The sequence below is a fragment of the Amblyomma mixtum genome, chromosome 3 (genome assembly GCF_055824585.1).
Source record: "Amblyomma mixtum isolate Tamu chromosome 3, ASM5582458v1, whole genome shotgun sequence".
Lineage (NCBI taxonomy): Eukaryota > Metazoa > Arthropoda > Arachnida > Ixodida > Ixodidae > Amblyomma > Amblyomma mixtum.
In genome coordinates, this window is record NC_143014.1 from 94,459,952 (window position 1) to 94,482,350 (window position 22,399).

General features: G+C 53.4%; 2 protein-coding genes across 3 annotated transcripts in view; one reads left to right on the forward strand and one right to left on the reverse strand.

The window, feature by feature from the left end:
- The window catches only part of Mcr (macroglobulin complement-related), a 191,286-nt gene that overhangs the window by 18,523 nt on the left and 150,364 nt on the right, over positions 1-22,399 (forward strand). The window lies entirely within an intron of this gene.
- LOC149350997 (uncharacterized) lies at positions 14,872-15,573 on the reverse strand. Its single transcript, XM_089575586.1, has one exon. It carries the CDS (start codon positions 15,571-15,573, stop codon positions 14,872-14,874), a length of 702 nt encoding a protein of 233 aa, XP_089431712.1.

The window sequence follows — 22,399 nt, forward strand, 5'->3', positions numbered from 1 at the left end:
CTCTTTTTTTCCCTTTTCGCCGGTCATTCATCCTCGCACCGTAGCCGAACAGAATAACCTACACAGCGTCAGGTATCGCCACTAATCCTGGTTCTAACAAATTCGGAACACTTGTTCTTTTGACGTTTGTAAGAAGTTTTAGAAATATTATCTCTCTTTTGCAATAAGGGAGCATCATTAGCATCCACCCAAGCGCAGCCATACGCCTACAACGGACAGCTGCAGCTTTCCCTTATCTTATAAAAAATGTAATTCACCTTGAGGGATTCCCGTAAAAAAATAGGCCATTACATCTTGTTTTGTTTGTTGTTGCGTCATTTCTGTGGTCTTATAATGTTTAATTCTGTTTGAATCTGTGTTCTGTCTTTGCGGCGTACTTGTATGTGTGTTCTTTCTTGAGGGAGTAAATAGAAAATATGTAAACAAGCACCACTTGTTTATGGTTGTGGGGTTTAACGTCCCGAAGCTGCACGTGGGCCCTTGGATTCTTGAACGCGCGCTCACATCGCACATAAGTTGCCGCGATTCCTTCAACAAGTGCGGTCACAATGCTTCGAGAAGCGAATGCGAATGGCTAGCGAATTGATTCGTCTGCAAATTGGGGCATATATATATATATCGATTGACAATGCGTCAGCTCTGTCGTTGCGCAACAGTTAAACGCGAAAGGACGTCGTAGGAATAACACAACTTCGTTTTTCACCGAGAAAGGTAAAAAAAAAAAAGCTAGAAATACAGCGGCGGCGCGAGAAGAAGCAGAGTGCAGAAGACATTAGCGTTTCTCTCGACGTTTTGCAAATCGATGAAAGCCTGCGCCGTTGACTGATGGCTCCGGGCTTTGGCGGGCGGCCGCCACAAAAGGAGGCAGACAGTTCTCCACGCCCTGATGAGCATTCCGAGCCACCGCTGTCGCAGAGCGAGCACTTGAAAAGGAAGCAACTTTCGCCGCGGGAGTTTTTCTCCCTCTTTTTAACTGTTTCTCGCGCGCTTGGGACTTTTCGCTGCTTGTTTATTTTATTGAGCCTGATCTGTGTCAGTGCGTGTTCGGACTTGTACAGAACCGCTTGGAGTTCCTGAAAAGTCAGAATGCTTGCGGCTCCGGGTGTAATACGTTGCAATCGGCGCCGTTGAATATGTTCGCTGTCGCATGTCAACGTTTTTTTTTTTTTTTTTAGCTGTAGCTCGGTCCTTTTTTTTTTCTGTAGCTGCCTATCATAAGTCGGGTAGCGTGACCAGTTGTTGCGTCTCCCTGGGGCTCGTCCGGGACGAGGAACAGTCTGAAGCTTCGGAGTTGGACTTGGGAAACGGAAAACAAACGGGTTTAATGGCACTTTTTAAGACACTTATTTACATACTGAAGATTTAGAAAAAGCAAAGGATCAAAAATTCAAGAGTTCATGACGTCGAGCGACTGGATGAGCCTTTTACCCAAGGCCCAGAGCGTTCGTTTTCACTTCGGGCGCTGGTTAAATACCCTAAGGCTCCGCCCCTTCCAGGCGGCAATTCAGCACGACGCACAGATCGGCACAGCACAGCACGGCGGCACCTGGTGCAGAGTCCACGCGTGGGAATTGGCGAGGAGGAAACGCAAGTCTGCACCTCTTTCGCACTGCGGTGCAACATTACTGCAAGCAGCACGTGTCCATCGAACACAGTTGTGGCGTAGGCGGGCTGGCGCCGCGGCCGCATCTGCGCCGGCTTCCTCCGATTCGTTCCGGTTCCTCTCAGACGCGGTTAATCCTTTCTTCCCGTGCCGTCTGTCCATCGTCGGTCGCTTCTTGCGGGGACCAAAGGGAAGGTCGTTCGCACCGAGCCGAGCGGGGGAAGAGCTCCATCGGCCACTTCCCAGCTAGTCATCCTTTTTGGTGGGGTCATCGTGGGGTCAAACGACCTTCCGCTGCTGAATCCGCCACCGTGATCATCGCGGGTCTCAAGTTGAGCCGTAACACTGCCGTTGCCTGCAACTGCCTATGTCTAGCGGAACGTTGTACAGTGTACTGGTCAAAGATTAGTTTGGCATGTTATCATGCTGCTGCTCTTTTGTATTTTTACTTAATTGCTCTTGAAGGGTTCAAAGAGCGAATTGCATAGGGTGGGATCGTAAATAGAGCCATAGCGGGGTACAGTGAAATGCTTCGGATATCCAGCGCAGTATACAGCGGTTCTGTGTGCTGGCGTCCCGGTTAGCAGATATATTCCCGTGAAGAGCGGAGACACTTGCTGCTCGCGCGTCGTCTGCTTCTCACACTGGCCAGGGACCCCTGACCTCTCGGAAAGACGCCGAGAGGAAAAAAGAAAGGAAGGAATCCAGCTGCGTTATGTCGGGCTGAAAACTGTTCAGGTAAAAATGAAATGGAATAATAGCTCGGAAGTATATTTTGGAAAAAAATACAAATGAAACAAAAAGACGAGGTTCTTTCAAGGCCTGAGAAGGCAGCCAAGTTTAGGAATTTTTTTGATCGAAATTGCGCTTAAGCCTACTTTCAGTATAGACCATGAGAAGGAAAAAAAAAAAAAACTTTTTGCGAGCTTTGCGAAACGTTTGCGAAAAGGTTATGGTGGCTCGGTGGTTATGGTGCTCGACTGTTGACCCGAAAGACGCGGGTTCGATCCCGGCCGCGGCGGTCGCATTTCGGTGGAGGCGAAATGCCAGAGGCCCGTGTGCTATGCGATGTCAGTGCACGTTAAAGAACCCCATGTGGTCGAAATTTCCGGAGCTCTCCACTAAATACCGTGTCCCTCATAGTCTGAGTCGTTTTGGGACGTTAAAACCCATAAACCAGACCGTTTGCGAAAAAAACTTTGAGGTCCTGTAGTGATCACTTCCCATCCGCCTGCCAGGTTACTGGGAATATGCGCGATCATGTAACTCGCGCTTGAAAAAAAAAAAAAAACCTTGCATAGTGGTGCAGGCCACGATCAAGGCTGCCGAGTATAAATTCATCCATAGGCAAGTGAATGCTGCCGATGCTGGTTCCAGGCCCTCAACCTGTACAGGGTGATCCATTCCCAGGGTGCAACACGCGAGTTTGTGGCCGCGCTCTTCGGAGCGCCTACAGGTGCGTTCGACACGGACGCGCATCGAAGCACGTTGACCCCGGTGCAGAAGAACCGGGAGGCGGTGCTTGGCGTCTTCTGCCACTTGTCTTACCCCCGTATTCACAAACCACACTTGCCCTTATCTTTAGCGCCCCTTCACTTTTCTGCTCCTTAACGCGTTTCAGAAACAGACCTTACCCTTAACGGTCCCCTTTAGCCCAACTTAAAATTCAGGTAAAGGGAGCCATTTAAGGTGCCAACCCAGGCACCTTAAACTGCTCCTTACCACAATTCAACATGGCGGCGTGCTACGATGACGACTTCAGTGATGCTGAATTCCAATGGCAGATCGAGACCGCTCCGTCGGATCGCATACGGAGCGCGTAGATTTGCCACCTCCCATTTTGCGATTGGAATGCTAGTGCTGCCTCGGGAGCGGGACGCCAGCGCCGCAGCGGCGAGCCGCGGAAACTAGGCGCGCCGCCGGAGCGGACGCCCCGCTAGCTTCGTGTTCGAGTGCGACAGGAGTTGCGCGAGGCGCGATCTCCGCGTTGACAGACGCCGTCTCGGCGAAACAAAAAGGAGGTAGTACGAAGGCCGTAATGTAAAACCAAAACCAAAGCGTATGTACAGGATGGTCCACTCTCCGTGAACACGCGAGTATGCGGCCGCGGTCTTCGGAGAGCCAGTGAGTCTGTCCCTACCGTTCACGAAAGAAGTGGCGGACGACGCGCAGGCAAGTTGCTCGCTGCTCGATTTTCCAGCCTTGCGACTGCGAGACGCAAGCCGCTGAACCAATCAGCGAGACAGTCGAGCTTTCGGCAACGACGCCGCCCGCGGACACGCCGAGCGACGAACTGCCGAGCGACGAACTGCGCTGCCCCCCGGCAAACGTTTCTCCCTGGCTGCCGTAGTCGTCGCTAAGCCTAACTGTTTTTCATCGATGCCGCAGCTGAGGGCGCTTCGGAATTGGTCAGCGTCCAGAGACCTTGTAAACGTGTCGCAGCCGACAGCTTCCCGGATTGTAACTCGATTGTCGAACATGATTGTCGAACCGACGTCGAGAAGCAAACACTCGCAAAAGAGGCGGGCGACGTGAAATCAACAAGCACATTATTGTGACGGCTACACTACAGGGTGGCCTGCAAAAGAAGAAAAAATGTCAAAATCGGAAATTGTTTGCCTAAAATCTCTGATGCTTACTTGCAAGCGTGCTAGGAGAAATTTTTATTCACTTTTTGTCGTAGGAATAAATTATACGTGTATCTCCAGATGATTCCAACATAAAAACGCGAGTAGCCTCGCTCCCATATCACCAACATTTTCGGATAGGAGCCCCTTTTCGTAAGGCGCCCTTAAAATCGCGTAAGGTTGGTTTTTGAGGCTGACTTCAGCCTTATCTTACGTTTCAACTTAGGCCGTCCTTGCCGAAGGCCCACTTAACGCTTTAAGGAAAGGAACATTTGTGAATACGGGGGTTAGATGCGCGGCCGGGAAGGACCCTCTGGCGCTCTGAAGAGCGCGGCAACACACTTGCGTGGTGCACCCTGAGAATGGATCACCCTTACACTCTGACGCGATTTCAAGGTGATCATATATGCTACCTGAATAATTCCTCCATCCTGCACAGTCATATCTATTGCAGACTAAGCGACCGTCACGCGAGGAAAAATTTATTGGTCCTATTTGCCCGAATTGAACGCGATAATCTTCAGTTCGTGTCAGATTGTACAGAAAAGAAGCATGGCGCCGGACAAAAACAACTAACTAACTAACTAACTAACTAACTAACTAACTAACTAAGTGACTGACTGAGTGTAATATGCGAGTTTTCCAGTTCGTTATAATCATATTTTATATTGGTAACTCGATACGTGGAGCATAATCTCGCTATCGAAGTCAACGCCACTTAATACACTTAATAAATAAGCGCTTTCCATTGTACCTGCTATCTGACGCATGCACCGATGACCGCGTGCGGTCTTCCTGCGGGGTGGACGGCATCACCGTTGCCATCGTGTGTCGCAAGCGAAAGCCTAATGCCTTATCGAGGACATAGCCGCGGATGAGAGGAGCCAGTTGTGGCACGAAGCACGGCCCCAATCCCCCCAGCACGTACTACCGTGATGGATAGCTTATGCATGAACTGCCCACGGAGAAGGCTGGTAGCCTCCTTCGGCGAAAATTTTAGCGACACCGCCTTGTTGGAGGAGGGGCGCAGAATTGTGGAAGCAGCCCATGTGGATCCAGACAACTCTGTGGCGCCTTTTTCCGTGGCGTTTTTGTATAGGGAGGACGTTACGAATGTTTCTTTTTTTTTTTCATCTTCCTCCTTGAAATGTAACAACATTTCCAGGATCAAACAGTCGGGAGAAGAAAGGCGCGTCATTCATGCAAGGACACGAAGAGGAACACGAACCAAGGCCTACTCTTTGAAAGATTCATTCGATTCAGCTTGTAGGAAATGAAGAAAAACCAAAATAGAGAAATATCTTGAAAGCAATCGCTCGCGATGCAGAGAAGACGGGTTGGATATTATTGACCGTGTTTTCAGAGAGCGCTGCGTCGTCCCTGGGTCGTACTCGGCTTGTTTCGCATTGCGGAGACGCATGCAGCCGAACGGCAGGGGATACACTCCGTGTTCCAATTAGCGGGCACGATAAGGCGCCCAGCGGGGAGGGGATCGTCCCGCGCCTCCGTCATCCCGACGAGGTCGGCGAGAGAGGGGGGTCTGGGCGAGGCAAGTCCGCGCGCGCACTCAGCCGGATTTGAGAAATGAAAAACGTCGGCTCCCCGCAGCTGCTGCCCATTTCTGCCCGGCGTAGATAACTTCCGACGGGCTCGTTTGATAATAAGCGCGAATGAGTTGTCAGGAGGGCACCGCCATGCCGGAATGGATGACTCGAGCCGGGTTCCTCCCGCCGTGATTCCCGTCGCGGGGGTTGCTACCGGGCCCCGCGCGGTCTCGCGTGCGGGGGCTCCGCCGCGCGACGGTCGCGCCGGCGATGACAAATGGAGCACCGTTACGTCAGGTGAGGGCGGCCGGCGAGCGATGACTGGCCTGCCAGCGCCAGGCGGTGGTGCAGTACCAGCGCTGCTGCTGCTGTTCCGAGCCGTGATTTCGGAAAGCGAAGGGCTGTGCGCCGTTAATCGCGCTTGTCCCCCGCGTGTGTCGTTCCCGTAATTATCTCTGGAGACGGGGCCGTTCGAAGCCGTTCATTCGACTCGGGTGGCATCGGTGTTTGTTCGCGAAAGGGCGCTCCGGCGGCGTCGGCGTCTGCGCGCATCATGCACTCGTGGGAACGGGCCGTCGGGGGCGGGTCTCGGAGCGGGCACGCTTCCCCCCGGCCGAGTGGAACGAACGACCTCCCCGGTGCCGGTCGTGAGCGGGAGTCAGCAGGTGTTTCGGCCGGCGCTTTGGCCGCAATTACGATCGCGGCGGCGGCAGAATGGCGCGCCCTCTGGCCATTGATGGCCGACCTTGGGGCCATGTTGCGCGACCAGGCCCTCCGACGGGAATGAACGGAATTCGCTTGGCGTCGTCACGGAGGGATAAAACACTTTGCCTTCCCATCCGGATCGTGAGTTCCGGGGCACCCACTTACGTGCGCCGGCACCTGGCCTCCGGTCGGACGCCGAAAGCGAAAGGAGTCCCCTTCCTGGACGCGGCCGCCGCCATTCCGGGAATGCTCGCGTCTGCTTCGCCCCCGCTCGGGAAGCGGCGGTTCTTTATTCGCGCCATTCTCACGGAGATGGTGCGCTCGGCGAGTTGGCTGTTAGGCCGCGCTAGACATGTGCTCACAATTAGCAGGCACGGCTATAGTGCGCATGGGAACATTACGTGCTGGCAACCTCTTGTTGTTGAGCGGTGCCCAGATGCCTTCGGAGTTGCGATATTGCACGCGTCCTTTTATGCTGCTCATTCTGTGATGCTACAGTTAGATTCGCGTTTACGCGATGATATTTTCGTGGTGCGTGTTCTGGAACCTCGCCAAGTTTTGCAGCTCTTGTCAACATTTTTATTTATTTATTCACTTATTGGTTGTAAATAAATAAATAAATAAATACAGAGGTTACTGATGATGTTACATTTAGTGCGTTACATGTGATAAAAAGTAATGAATAATGCAATACAGTGAATGTGCATAAATTCAACTTTCTCCAGAATATACAAGCCCGCTAGTGCATCGCGAAAATATAGGTAATATTCGACGCCTGCAATATCGGGGAGATGGCGGTTCCACTCGACGGAAGTCCGGGGAAGGTGAGTTTAGAAAAGGGCTGCTGCAGGTTAGGCCGGGCCCACTTGTCGTTGTCGTTTTTGTTGTTGTAGCCTTTGATAGAACAACAACGTCATGATGGATGTTATGCCGGTCATTGTCGTCATCTTCTGAGTTCATAAAAATATATCATCCGAGCGGAAGGTCTAAGGAAGTCTTCGTTGATTTCGTTTTGGCGCGAACTTACAGCTCTCATGTGACGGCAGCCAAGAAGTGATCTTAGAGAAATTAACATTCAGCTTTGTCGGACAAAGAGCAGCTACGAACACGCTCTTGTGACTGCAGTACTGTGCCGGATGTCTGCTCTGTTTACTCGAGCCATCGTCTTTTTCAGTTAGGCGCCCACGAAGACTGCGTTCTGCCCATTAATACGCTCCTGTCTGTTTTAAATTAAATCATCTGTCTAGGTAGGGGTTATTCAGTACTTTGCATTGGGCCACCGTCCGAATTAATCCATGTGAAAGGGAAAAAAAAACTCATTTTTAATTAAGGACGTTTCGACGCCGGCTCGGTGAGTAACCAGTTCTGCACAGGAAAGCCGTTAATTAAAAAAATGCACCAGGTGTTCCTTTCGCAAAGCGTTCAGTGTTGCCTCAGGGCAGAAAAGGAGAGTGCGGGACAGTCTCGCTGAATGAGTGAAATGAAGCAGAGAGCGATGCTTGCTTTAATCTTTCCGCACCTATTGGAACGCATTCAATTGCCGGTGCGCACACAGTGTTCACTGCCCTCGGCTCACTTTCCTGAGCAAACAAAAAAATGCAGCGTATACCCTGAGCTTAACGCTATCTCTAGTTAAAACAAATTTTTGGTTGTTTGAGAGCATAAAGATAGACGCAAAGGCAGCACAACGTCGTTAGTTCATGGACGTTCTTATAAGCATAGTCAGACTAGTAAAGGGATGCCCAGAGGGATAAGAATCAGGAGAAGAGAGACTCTGGCTCTCTTAAGGTGTGCCCCCAGCGGGATAACTTTCACCGTCCTTATACTGTTCTCCACTTGATGGCGCTATTTTTGGTGCATTATTCTTTCTTTATATAATATCTTGCTCATCCTCCGGCTCTACTTTTTGTTTGCCGGCTCACTGGATCTGCGGAGGAATAAATTATGCGCAACCTGTGCAGCTCCCACATCGCAGCCCAAGCATCGCGGTACTCGTTGCAAACAAAGGCGTTTTGGACGCAGACTGTAGAGTCCGCATCAAGCTTTGCCGAGGCAGCTCAGAACGGGCCGACGGCGGTCCATGCGTTGCGAATTTGTGTCCGCTTAGAGGCCGGGTGCGGCTTGTCCTTGTCTTACTGGAGGGAAACTCTGCTCCGAGCATGCGCACTGCGGTGAGCAAGAAGGTTTTTCGATCTGTGCTGGCAAAAAATAAATAAATAAATAACTGAACGGATAAGTAAGCGTTTCGTGCAACAACATAAATCGGGAGCTGGCGGCAGCTAGGAGGAAGCGGAGTGGGGTGATACAACCATCGGTATAGGACAGCAGACAAGTTGTCAGCGCCGGCCCCGAAGAGAGGGACTCCAGCAACTCTCAGGGGTTCGGGGAAAAGGGGGGGGGGAGCTGGGTTAGAGATGCTCTCCAGAGTGTAGGCGTGCGTCCGGGAAGGTGTCGTCGGGAGCGACACGTCGGTGTGTTCGTGGCCCTACTGCTGCTCTACTTGTTACCGCTGCGCCGCGCTGGGAGCGAGGCATCGCGACGCTGTCTCATTTTTAAAGCGGAAGCGAAGAAAGGGGACGACGGGTCGAATTCCCCCGTGGTCAGCCAGACTGCGCCTTTTCCCGCCGTCTTCCGTGTTGTGGCGGTCGCTGTTTACGCTGCCGCTGGAGAGGAGAAAATGTTTCTGCAGGAGAATGTTCCGGGAGGGGGTCTAATGTATACAGAGGTGGCCTCTTCCTTTTCTTGTTCGCTGCGCCCCTGCACCCGCCGTCGGAACAGGAGTGGGAGGACAAATTTGCGCCCGTTGACGCGATTTTGCGCCCCCGGCGTTCCCTTCACTCTGGAGCTGCGCGCTTCGAAGGTCGCCTGTCGTCGTCGCCGAGAGCTCCGCCAGCGCGGCCCGTTCTCCCGTGCCGCAGACCAGTGTTCCCCGCCTGTTTTGTATGTATGGGAATAAGTATGCGGTACTTCCGAAACCGGACTTCCTCTGACTTTCGAAGCGCGCGCTTTCCGCGGTGCGCGTTGCGTCTTCGGCTGATGATGTCCCCTGATTGCAGATGTAGCCGACTGGCCTTTCCTCCTCCCCTCTTTCCCGCTTCTATTATTGTCATTATTATTTGGCTCTGCCTCGCTGGTCCATCAAGATTACACGAGGCAAGGATAGCATCTGATGTTTTATATGTCCCAGACATGTATGTAGGCGTAGCCGACGAGGCAGGTTGTTTTGTTGTTTCAGAGGGTCATTGCGGGCTTAATCGCCCTCCGCGGCAAAGCACAAAGCATGCGGTCGCGTCTTCGCGAAACGAGTGAATGCCTCGAGACGGTCGAGACTGCGGCACGCTCGTTTTAATTTTGGTCGCGTCGCTGCGGGTCAGCTTAGAAGAGGAAGACGACCCCTGCATTTGAATACACTCCTGTGTTTTGCCTAATGCTTTGCGGTGTGTAATTTTTGTTTTCATTTATATTTAGTTGCTGATTCCCTCTCTGTCGCTTGGCTAATTTTGTGCAGCGCTGTCGGCGCAGTCTCTTTGTCTCCGAGGTTCTTCCTCTCCTGTCGGCGCTGCATAGCGTGCTGGGGCAAGTCCGGTCGGCACACGATGTGCCACATTTTCTGGAACATTAGCCGGGATTTCTTTCTAAATCCTTTTTCTGCCGAAACACACACGTGTAAGTTCGGAGCCAACGGCGCATATGGTGTGGCGATATTATTAGCGAGACCGCAGCGGTGGCCTATAGTGGTTTGAACGCCTACGTCGCTTGCGGGAGGTGTGGGGTTCGATTCCCAGTGCTGCCGGGTACCCACCGGTAATACAGTGGGTACACGCTTCTTCAGGCCTGGTGCTCGGCTTAATCAGGGTGAATGAAATGCTTGGGAAATGGGTCTTTGACCCTACCTTGAGCAAACGAAAATACCTTGTGCCATGGCGGTCTTTGGCCGCAGATGCCATTGCGCCATAAAAATTCACTATCATCATCATCGTTTAGAAGAACAGAAAGCTGGGCGAGTTGGTTGTTATCTATATTAAACAGCGCGAAACAGAAGACTGAAACAAGCACAACAACACGAGCGCTGACTTTCAACTGCAGGATAACCAGAGACGACATTTACAGACTTTTTTTTGTATGTGTTTAGTTTTGCGGGAAAGTGCATAAATGTCGTCTTTGGTAATAAATCTTCAGTTGAAAGTCACCGCTCCTGTTGTTGTGCTTGTTTGTCTTTTTCGCGCTGTTTAATACGTATCATCATCATCATCATATTATTATTATTATTATTATTATTATTATTATTATTATTATTATTATTATTATTATTATTATTAACGAGGTTCGCGGGATAACGTTTCTGTTGGTGGTTTATGACAGCTCACTCCAAAGTCCGTTTTTTTTTTATTTCTCTTAAACATATCTGAACAAGAAGAGGAAAAGACGAAGAAAACGTTATTGAAAAGTAGAGGCTCCGTGAGATTTCATGGGCTTTGTTCCGTAGCTTTTATAATAAAGTCTTTAAGTTGCGAATTTACTCGAACACTGCATGTCACCGTGACTCAACAGTCGGTTTTGCCAGCAGTCATGCTCCAGGTCCTAACCGAAAATTCCTTCCGTTAGACCCGGAAATTCATTTCGGGCACTTTTTCTCTGCAGCAGCTTGAAAACACTGCCAATGCTTGTGGCAAAAGGGAGCCAATTTCTGTTCTCAAAATTTTCTAAAACTTCGCAAAAATTTCCTTTTCGCCAAATTTGACTCCGCAAAATTAACGAAAGAGGGACAGTTCCCCGAATGGAACGTTGCCATTTGTCAGTTGCCTTGCGATGGGGGTTATCGGGGGCTCTGATATCGCCGGCGCTCGTTGACGCGGGAACGCTGTGTGGTTATGGTCTCACCTCTTCGTCGCATCGCCGTTACCGAGAAAAAAAAAAAAATCTGAAGCTGTGTTGTTATTGTAACGCAAAACATTCACATGCGCTAACTGAAGATGGTTTGGGAGAGCAAGCTGCCGGGCTAGTTGATAAAGCATGTTATGTAGAATTCAGTGCAAAAAAAAAAAAAAGGACAAGGGACGAAGTAAGGGACACAGAGACGTTCACGAGCGTTTTTTTTTTTTTTGCGCTGAATTCTATATAAGAAGATGGTTTGGTTTGTAGGGGTTTAACGTATCAAAACTCAGGCTATGAAAGACGCCGTAGTGGAGGGCTCCGGATAATAGAGACCACCTGGGGCTCTTTAACGTGCACTGGCATCGCATAGGCCCCTAGCATTTCGCTTCCACCGAAGTGTGACGTCGCCGCAGCCGAGATCGAACCCGCGTCTTTCGGGCCAGCAGCCGAGAGCCACGACGGCGGCTCTAAATGAAGATGATCATGCTGCCATCCACTGGTGATGCTGTCGGTTGAGCGACTGCTCCCACTAGCTGATCGCACTGGCTGGCAGGAGGAAGTGGGGTGGTTTTGCAGAAAAATGGCCGCTTACAGTATAGGTGTGACTTGTACTCAGGCGCGAGTTATGGGACACACGACAGTGTCGCGTGCTTTACAGCGAACGCTGGTATGCGGAGCCAAGCCCGGCGGTGCCTCAGCGTATACCCCATGAATACAGCTGGCAGCGCAGCCAGAGGCACCCGAGATGCACATGGCACCGAAGGCCACGCATTGCGGAACTGGCTCAAGTTTGGAGAGTTGGGATCGAACGTTTTGCGACAGATCATTTCACAGACTACGAGGCGGGCCTGTAATAATTCAATTCCCTTTGAGCTTTCGCTGAGTTTCGCGCATTACGCATTAGAGCGTAAACACTTGAAACATTTTTTTTTAAATGTTTCTAGTCCTGTGCGGTGAGGTGGTCCTCTTTCACCTCAGTCTAACCTCTTCTTCGGCTCTAGGCGTACCCTGTCTCGGCCTATCGGGTATTAAAACGTATTTAGGCCTCACCTGACTGTCTTGATGTGACCCTCGATACAATAATGGTGCGGGAGAAGCTATGGTTCTTATTCATTGACTTAGCCTCAGACTGCTAGGTTAGGTTAGGTTAGGTTAGGTTAGGTTAGGTTAGGTTAGGTTAGGTTAGGTTAGGTTAGGTTAAGTTAGGTTAGGTTAGGTTAGGTGAGCGTTCGTAGAACTGGGAAATGGCGGAATTATGTTTTCAGTGATGGCAAGTAAGTCATGCCGGCACAGAAAGATGGCCTAAGTTTAGAAAAAAAAAACAGCAATAGGTGCACCTCTTCGCGATCAGTGACACGCCGTTCAAAAGCCGGTTCCTGGTGTCTCTCTGTCGCGCAGGCTTTTCTTTGCGGTCGACTCCAGGGACTGCGTATACTGTGTGGGCAGCTTGCAAAAGCAGGAAGACCGCGCTCTCTTTGCGTATCACATATATGCATGCACTTGAAAAGGAAAAAAAAAAAGTGAGCCTGAGGGATTGAAGGCGGCAGGGAGAGAGCTGTGTGGGAGAGGGGAACGCAGCGACGCGTGCACGGCGTCGAAGAGGTGCGCGGGCAGGCGCATGCAGTTAATCACAAGTGTCGATCAGGTTCTTCCATTAGCCGCATCCCGTTACACGATGCTGCGCGGCGCACTGCGGCTGCTCGTGTTTGCTTCCGGGCGGCGTCCGACGGGAGCGGCGGCTGTGGCGGCGTCGCACACCGTCGCGTTTCCCGCAGGCTCCCCGTTCATCCCGGCACCAGCGGCATCAGTGCGGGGCGGTGCGCTTTCCTCTTCTGTAGCCTCCTTGCTCCCTTCCATCACACGTTTCAGCTTTACACGCGCGCTCGTCTTTCGATTGATACGAAGCAAAAGCGTATGTTTGCTGCCTAAGCACTCGATGTATATACGGGCAACGTTGCGCTTCGATTGTACACGTGCTTGCAAGACAGGTTGTAGTGTGGTTGATGCGACTTTCAGGGTGTTGCTGAGACGGCTGACGAGGTTTCCCCAGCGTATACGGCTTGGTAGTCGCGCTAGTCTGGCTGACGCGAGGTTCTTCACCCTCGCCTGCCACGGCGCTTTGCGGTGGCTTACGGCTCATTTAGCAGCTGCAGGGTGTAGCGATTCGTTCGGTGCGCTAATAATTCTGTCTGCTGCGCGCTACGCGTGTTGTAATGCACCTGACGGCCTCACATTGATGCAGTCGAATCTTGATGATTTGAACTCTAAGGGGACTGAAAATTATTGCCTTGAATTATACAGAATTTAATTAAGGGAAGCCGGATTAGTACACTCGGTGCTGACGGAACCAAAGCGTCGATGCCAATAAGCCGGAGGTTCGCATCAGCGACGTTCCGGTGTTTATGTACTATCTAGGACTATCGTCGTGCGCCCAGAAATGCTGGACGAAACGAAGAGCTGGTACGTGCAAAGTGTACGACACGGTAATATCCAGGCATTATTTTTCTTCTCAGCGACACAGGGCCTTTCAGCACGGCTTCCCGTGTACCGTCATGTGCGATGCCTCGTAGGAAGCAGTCTACTTGAATGTCTTCGGCATAAAAATTTCGTTGAGGCGATGGAGCATTTCCTTTTCAAGATATATCTGTGCACTGCTTGTGTACCCTCATCGTTTGTTTTCAATGACGGCTCAGTTCGGCAGGCGCGTTGGCTCCTTTCTTCGTTCGCTCTCGGAGGCGTCCGATTTAATGCGAATAGTGGCCGCGGGACGCGAGGAATCATTTCCAGCGAGTACGCACGCTCGGCCGCGGCCGCGCCGTGTTTCCTGTCACACGAGCAGCGCGGAATGCAGCAGTTGCATACATTGGCTCCGCGTGTCTGGCAAATGGAGAGAAAAGGGCTCTCGAGAAAAGCGAGAAGTGGCAACAGCACAAAAGACGCGCGCGTTCGGTTTCGCGGCGGCCCTTGAGCGGTGGAGACCAGTGGGCGCGTATCGATCTGCCGCCGTTACGCTTAGGCGCCCGAATCGAGCGGGCAAATTTCGTTTTCCAAATCGCCTTTGCGGCTCGTGCCTCTGCACTTGAGAAATGGTCTCGGTTTGTATGCCGCCGCTTGACGCCAGCCGCGCGTATCTTGGCGGCTCGAGGACCCATTCAGCGGCGACGTTCATCTCGGCGGCCGTGCGCGGCAGCGCGTGCGGCGCACGATGAATGGCAGTCGGCCCAAATGGTCTTCGCCGCGCGCGCACCGAATGTCAACACGGTTTCTCGCGTGTACGTGCTCGCCCCGCTTCCCGCCCGGTGCCACGGCGTGTGCGTGGCGGCCGAGCTGCTGGTCATCGCGCCCTCCTCGCACCCCTGGGAGGCTGGCGCGATGAAGCGCAGGAAGGGACTCTGCGACCATCTGATCGTAGCTTTAATCTGTAGCTGCTTTGTTGCCCACCTATGTAGAGCAGCCTCAGTGCTGCCGAGCGACCTTTTGCCCTAGACGTCGGCAGGCCGTGCGCGGGCCGACACAGTCACGAGGTGCGCACCGCGTAGACGGCGTGCACGAAGAGCGCGATGGCCACCACCACGGCCAGCGTGCCGACCAGGATGGCGAGTATGTCCCGCTGCGACTTGACCAGGCCGGCGATGCCGGCGGCCAGGAACATGATGAAGCCCAGGCCGTAGTATTGCACGGCCACCAGCAGCGGCAGGTCTCGGCCGGCCCGCGAGCCCAGCAGACCGTTCACGAAGAACATGGCGCCCACGAGCGCGTACGTGAAGCCCAGGTTGCAGATGAAGAAGAACACGTCGAAGATGAAGCCTCGCATGCTGAGCGCCGTGACGATGGCGCACGAGCAGAGCACCTCTAGGATGGTCATCATGCCCGGCGGCGACCGGTAGTAGTCGCGGTTCAGCTGGAGCCGCACCGAGCCGCCGCCCACGCTGAGCTTCTTGCTGTTCGGCGCGGACTGCTGCTGCTGCTGCCACTCGGCCGGAGGCGCCGCTGGAGGCGCCGCTGGGGGAGGCGGTGGCGGCGGCGTCGTCGGCTGCATCGTCGGCTGTATCTGCATCGGTGGCGGCGGCGGCGGCGGCTGGGGCGGCCCTCCATAGGGCGACATCCCTCCAGCCTGCGGAGGCGGAGGCACTGCGAACTGCGGTGGAGGCATCCCTCCGCCTTGTCCCGGAGGCGGCGGTGGCATCATCCCTCCACCGTGCGGAGAGGGCGCCTCCATGGCCTTCTGCTGTTTGCGACCTGAGAGCGGGACTCAGCCGAGGCTTCAGGCCCGCTGCACCTGTAAGCTTTTCACCCAGGGGTCCGAGGATTTGGAACCGTCCTTTCAGCCCGTTGGCGCGTGACTGGGCGCCATCGTTCTGGTGGGCGCGTGCGTGGTTGCTGCTGCTGTTGCTGGTGCTTCGAGTAAGGCTTCGACGAAGAAGATCTGCGCGCGGTGGTTGTTAATTAAAACGTCGTCATCTTTTGCTGAACGGAAAAAGGGAGAAATCTTCTTGGTGACAAAGATGCCGCCGGGCAGTGAACTGTGCGTTCAGCATTTGTGCCGAAGGTGGATGGACTTTCTTGCATGGCTGTTTTCAAGTCGAACCAACCCTATATTTTATGGTCAACTCCTTCCCTCCTGTGGTGACTGAATGGTGCCCGCTTCACGCAGCTCCTGTTGCTAGAGCTCCAAGTAATGTTTTTTTTTTAATGCGGTAGCATTGAAACTGCCATCGGAGAGAAAACCAGGCGGCGTCCGGCGTCGTCTGTCGTAAAATTCGCTGATTGGTCGACGGGGTGTGAAATGTCATGAGAACACGTGACTTGGCTGAGATAGTTGGCAGGTGCACTGGCAATAGACGAGTGGTAGTTAATTGGCAGATGCAGTGTTCACGTGACCTGGCCGAACGCGATGGCGGGCTCGAAGTCAGTTGGCAGGTGCGCTTCGTCGTGTGCAGACGTGTCTAGACAGCTCCGTGTGTCAGGTTGGAATGGAGCCAGAACCAACGTCGTGTGTGTGTCTACGATGGTGGAAAATCTCCGCAAGCGCAGGGGCGACCACGGAAGTATGTCGCTGACGGTAGAGTATCGGCGGCTGCACAGGCTCATTGTACGCGGAGAGCAGCAATGCCGGAGAAGCAGGTCGAGCGGACCCCAGAATTCAACGCTAACGCATTCCTAACCTAATTAAGCGTCCCCTGTTTTTTTTTTTTTTTTTTTTTTTTGCGGATGTTTTTAGCTCCTGGAAGTTTCCGAGTAAGATGGACCACGGGAAACTGCTTTTATTAACTAGGTAACTCCCGACTATACCTATCTCCGCCGAAGTTCTCCTCTGAGTGGCCCAGAGGGATGTTCTCGAGCTTGTGTTTGTACTACAATGAACTTGAATCAGTCGATATAGGTTTCTTCTCTTCTGTCGATGCTTCACGCCCTTCCCCAAACCTTTCTTTGCTGTTCCATTGTTTTCCGGCATGAATGAGCGAAGGCTGATGCATGCTGCTTAGTGATGTGCATGTAAGGCCGTACCTGCAGGAGGTGGAGAGAGAGAGAGTGAACTCTGTTGTCAAAAAAACACCTTCATTTAAGGGCGTCTTAATAAGATCTGGCAGGGGCGATAGCGCGCGCAGGGTAGCTTTACTTCTCCAAGGAATTTCGACACAGCCGCGCACTTCGCGACGCTGAGGTTCGCTGTACCACCGCAGCTTGGCAGCTTAGCGCTAGTGTAGTGCGCATTCCCTGCTCGATTCAGCTGCGCACTCGGCACTCCATTGAGCAAGCCCTGTCAGCAGTATACCTCACCGGCATCGTATTGCCCGTTATTTTGCCACGGGCTACGTACTTGCACGCTGTGAGCTGCCAACTGCATTTTGTCTTCAAAAAAAAAAAAGAAAAAGTGTCGCTCTTACAAGTGGTTTTCAAAAAAGATGGATCGAAACTTCTCGCCAAACTGTCACTTTCCAGGTGTTTTTCGTTCAAGACCACCTGCTTACCTCCTGGGCGTAGAACCAAGCCGCGCTCACGAACTCGTAATGACCTCCTTCGGGCGCTTCTGGTGACTGAATTTCGGTATACCTTCGTTGCTCATACTTGGCAGTCCTTTGTGCTTGCTGGTAATTCGCAAGGTGGGCGACAGGGATGCCATTTTTTTTCGGTTTTTGTTTTCTTTCTATCTGATCGAACATTGTGCCTCAGGGCCTGCACATCGAGCTTCGCCTGTTGCCATGACGGAAGCGTCCGAGAGCGAAGGAAATTGGTTTTCACCTGCAGTCCGTCTCTGTTGATGCAACGTGTGTGGCGCGTCCGTTTGCCCTTTCGTTCTTTCCTTCGAGATAAACCAGGTGAAACTGCCGCCTAACAGACCTCGATTTCCTTCTCGCAAGTTGTATTACGTTCTTCAGCGCCGTTTCAGGCAGAATTGGACGCGACCATCCCAAGTAAGGAAGGAAGAAAATAAAACGGGGTGTCGGAGAGGGTTCGCCCCCAGACGTCGCCGGTAACTATTCCCCCTCCGTGTGAAGTGGCTTTCTCGGCGGGCCACCTGCCACACAGCGAGCTTCATGAGAGGCGACGGTGGTCGCCGTGGACCCGGAGAGCGGCGCAATCAGGGGAATGCGGCTGCCGTCACATCTGCTTACGGCGGCCGATATGGGGACGAGCGCGGCACGCCCTTTCCGCGCGGGCACGCCAAGGGCGCGAGACCGGAGCCCCGGGACAGCGACACAACGCCGGGCGCGAAACACAAGAAAGCGACGGAGGCGGCGGCAGAGGGAGGCCGATAAGTCGGAGTGGGGCGCCTTTCGCGGGACAAGAATTTCGTCCGATCCGCCCTTTTTTTCTTTTTCTCCATCCGACTGCCGCGGCTGGGACTGAAAACAAAAGGAAAGGGACAACGAAACAAAGCTGTCATTGCGAACGAAGGAGGATGTGCGGATAGAGAGTGGGCCGCCCTCCGGCCGCGTTGGTCACACTCGCTTGAGCGCGACCTCTTCGGCGACTCCACCGAGAAGAGACCGCTGCAGAATTTTCTGGTGTCCCTGTTGAGGCCGAGGCTACAGGGAAATTTATGGCTACGTGGTGCCACCGATGCGGGCGCTCGTGCACGAGTGGCCTGTGGACAGTGGTACTGGCGCAGCTCGGTGAATGTAAAAGCTTACAGTGTATTCGGTTTCTTCCCCAGACAGTACGTGTTACCAGAACAGCGATTGCCAGCTTTCTTTCGTGAATCTACTGAAAAAGGCGGTCTTCCAGGACCCTGGAGCTGTCTTCTACGACCTGCTTAGGTGCACAGGGTGCTGCTTAAACGAGATGCGATTTTTTTTTTTAGGTTGTGTGTGTTTTGTATGTTATAATAATCACTTTGCGAAGGCAGAGGTCGCTAAAAAAGTGATTGCTGTGCTGGGGACGTTAGGCAGCCATTAATTCCTTCCAAATCCGGTGGCGTGGGAGAGGGAAAACGAGGTCGGGGCAGGGACGCCCAGGAGCAGGTCCATACCGCCCTGCACGCCGCCTTTCACGCGGCACCCCTTCCGGCGGCGGTTTCGCTCTCATCGGGATGTTTAACGGTGCATCAGGTAGCGAGCGCGTGGAGCAATGCTGGGCCGGCGCCTCGGGGCGCGTTACGTGAATCGCGGTTCGCCCATGGGCCCCGCGCTATTCTCGTCGGAGACGAGGGGTTGGCGCCGGAAGTCCGTGACATTGTGCGGGGCGCCCCGGCCTACGACGCGGCCCCGCAGATGGCACGAGTCGCCGCCGCTCAATCGGCCGCTCATCGCGCGGGGTCGCCTGCGGGTCGCGCACCCTCCGGGGCCTGCCTTCCCCGGGGACGCGGCAGCTGCCTCGGGGAGGAGGACACTGGAAAAACGCCACTCGTCCTGTTGCTGGCGTCACGCTGCTTGCTGCACAAACACACGGCCAACTTACGTGCGTGCCGAAGGTGGCGGCCAGTTATTTTTCTTATCGTTTCATTAGATGCTCTCTGCGGTGGAAATATATTTTGGATGTTTCACTGCAGTTTATTTAGACGGCAAGTATAGAGGAGCTCTGTGTGATGGTTCCGTCCTTGTCGCCTGACTTTCAAATCTTCTGCTTAGCATGTCCTTAGCTGCAGTGTACACGAGTGTATAACATATCGACACCGTGCACGAAAATTTCATAAACTAAACTAAAAGATGGGCAGTCGTTTTCTGCACGCGCTGCCGTAAAAAGCCTCTTTTGTTCTATCGCGTTAGACGCGTCACTTACCGTAGGAGTAACGACACTGAGATTGCATTACATCGAGCTGCCAAAGCAGTCGCATTTCCTTTGCGTTTCTCGGGTTCAGCTGGCTAGACAGCCGTGAGCAACGGAATCTCTCCTCCTCTCTCATTTTGGGCTGCATGCCAATTGGCAAAGCTTTCCATGTTCTTTGCTGTATAGTCTTTTAATTAATGAGCCCGAATCAGCCCCATGTTACATGGCATGTTTTTGAAATTCCGCCACACCAGGGACAGATTCCGTCATATCTATCGGGGAAGATGATATCATATTGGTAAAATCAGTATGAGAGAGAACTCTCAATCTGCTCACTAGAAGGAATTTTGTTGTCGTTTCTGCGTTGAGGCTGAAAATGCCTTGTGGCTAATTATTATTTGACCGGATGAAATATGTTCAGAAAAGCGGAGAAAAACGTACTTCTCAATCGTATGCTTGCGGAGTAAACTTTGGTTCAGTACTTGCAATATGTTCCCCATTTATTTTCCGCCGGGCTTGTCCAGCATGGTGGCTTTCCATTCCTTCAGCCGATTTGGTTTACGCGGTGCATTCGTTGCTAGTCTTGTAGGTGCTGTACTTCGATTGCAGACGATGATATCATCTGCCTAGGTCGTGGATTGTATGTTAATAATAGTTTTACGAGAGAATTGCCTGGCACCCAAGTAAGTAGGCTTTCAGTGTGTTTATTGGCGGGAGTTTTGTACTATACGTCATTGTGTTCGGCATTTGCGCTATTCGCCGTGTCCGAGATATCGTCGCACTGCGTTGGGCATCACGAACCGTATTCGTGATCGTGGCGCGTAAAGCTGGCGGACTTGCATCTGTCCGCGCTCGACTTGCCAAGAGCGCATTCGCTCGTCAGGCGCGACAGCGGGCACCCCGCCGTATGACGGGTCGACGACACGGGTCACTCAGTTTAGCTACTCGCCCCGCGGGTTCGCATCGCACTGTCCGGCCTTCACTTCCGCCCCTGTGGCGTCGTGCCCATCGACGGCTGTCAGCCGCCCCGGCCGCTTCGCCCGTCGTCGCGATGAGTCGCCGCTCTGCGGGGCGCTGCGTGAAACTCGTCGCATTCCTGCCACGCGGCGGCGCCGGGGGGAAGGGCGTGGTGGCGGGACGGCTGTGACGACGACGGAAAAATACATCATCCGTTTTCGTTTACGCGCCTGGAGCGTCTCGGCCAAGGCGCGGGGCCCCGGACGGCGGCGCCGCTCAATAAATCGGCCTCTCGAGCGGGACGCCCCTGTGAACCCGTCACGTCGAGGACGGTGTGCACACAGGCCCGCGCGCGACGCACCGAGCTGACAGCGGCCGGCCGAGCACAAACAGGGCCCGACGTCTGGTGTCTCCGCTCCAGCCATTGATCTGCACGCGGCGACAGCGAGCGTGTCGGAAGCCTCGCGTGGTCAACGTGGAGAACGGCTGCCCCGAAGGGTGCGCCGACGCGCGCGCGCGAGGACGGTCGCCGTGACGGACGCTGCACTCGGGGGATGGGGGCACGAGTCGCGGTGCGGCGGTTGCGCAACGCGCGCCGCGACTACTCGCTGGTCTTCGGGACGATTTCCTCATCAAGTCGGCGACCCCTTCGTTCCGTCGGGGCTTTTTGCGACGGCAAAAAGGAGGACACCGTTATTTCAACGTCGCAGCAGTTGTTTGGTCCGCAACGTCCAGATCTGCGTGCTGGCGCGGACAGCCTCGGCCACGTGCAGCGCAGTCTAGCGTCCGCTTATCGCTTTCGTGAATCTCGCAGTCCGCCATTCCCCCCCACCCCCCCCCCCCTTTTTTTTTTCATTTTCTCGTTTTCATAGCGGTTGGACTTCCGAACGTTTCGCTTTTCCCTTCTTGATTCGTTTTTCACCAGCATCTCCTCGCGAGCTCAGTGAATTCCGAATGGGTCCCTATTACGATTAGGGTCGCCGCAGTCGCTCAGAGGAAGTAGACGCTCGCGCGCGTTGCAATTATGTGGGGACACGCGTAATGGCCGACGGGATCAGCGAGGATTTGTGACGCCGCACAAATTGTGCGTGTTGGGCAGCGACGATAAGTGAGGATTTGGCGCGTTTACTTTTTTTTCCAAAGGCCTTTCTGTTTCTCTCTCTCTCTCCACTGCATTTTAAAGCACGGCGTGTAAGCGCTCGCTGTCTCGTTCCAGCAGGAGAGAAAGAAGCAGAGATTAAACTTTATTAACGCGAGACTCCTAGTCCAGAGTCGGCTTCCAACGGGAGGAACGTGTAAATGCCGTCGGCGGTATGATTATACCCCGCCAGTCCCGCGGGTCATATTTATTTTGACCCAGTCCGGGTCGTTAAATATTCGCCAGACAAACGCACCCTTTTCCCGGAGTGCGTTTCCCGCGTCGTGGGCCGCTCCGCAAACAGCGGCGAGCCGGAGAACCGCTCGGCGCGAGACCAGCTCAGCTGCCTTTTCACCTTGGCTCAGCTCTGAGCTATGTGCGGTTTCTGTCCCATGGGTGGAAGAGGGGGGGGGGGGGGGGGGGGGCGGCGTGTTTGCCAGTCGTGGCTGTGACATGACGAAATACAGGCCTGGCGTTAAAGGTAGAAAGCAAAAAAAAAAAGGACGAAAAACGCGCAGCCAACAAGGTTATAGAGGTTCTTCTCCGCACATGCGACGAAGAACGGCTCAGGAAAACCGGTTCGTGAGTGGCGTTCGCCCCCCTTTTTTCTTTTTCTTTTCCTTGTCTCTCCGCAGGGTTGTGTGTTAGCGACGAATATTCCACCTCTGCGTTCTTTCCGCACCCGCCGTGCGGTCTGTTCGTGGCGCTGTCGTGAGCGGCATCCGCTTTATGGCTCTCT

Excerpts from the sequence above, each read along its gene's own strand:
- LOC149350997 (XM_089575586.1), bottom strand. The coding sequence starts at position 15,573 with ATGGAGGCGCCCTCTCCGCACGGTGGAGGGATGATGCCACCGCCGCCT.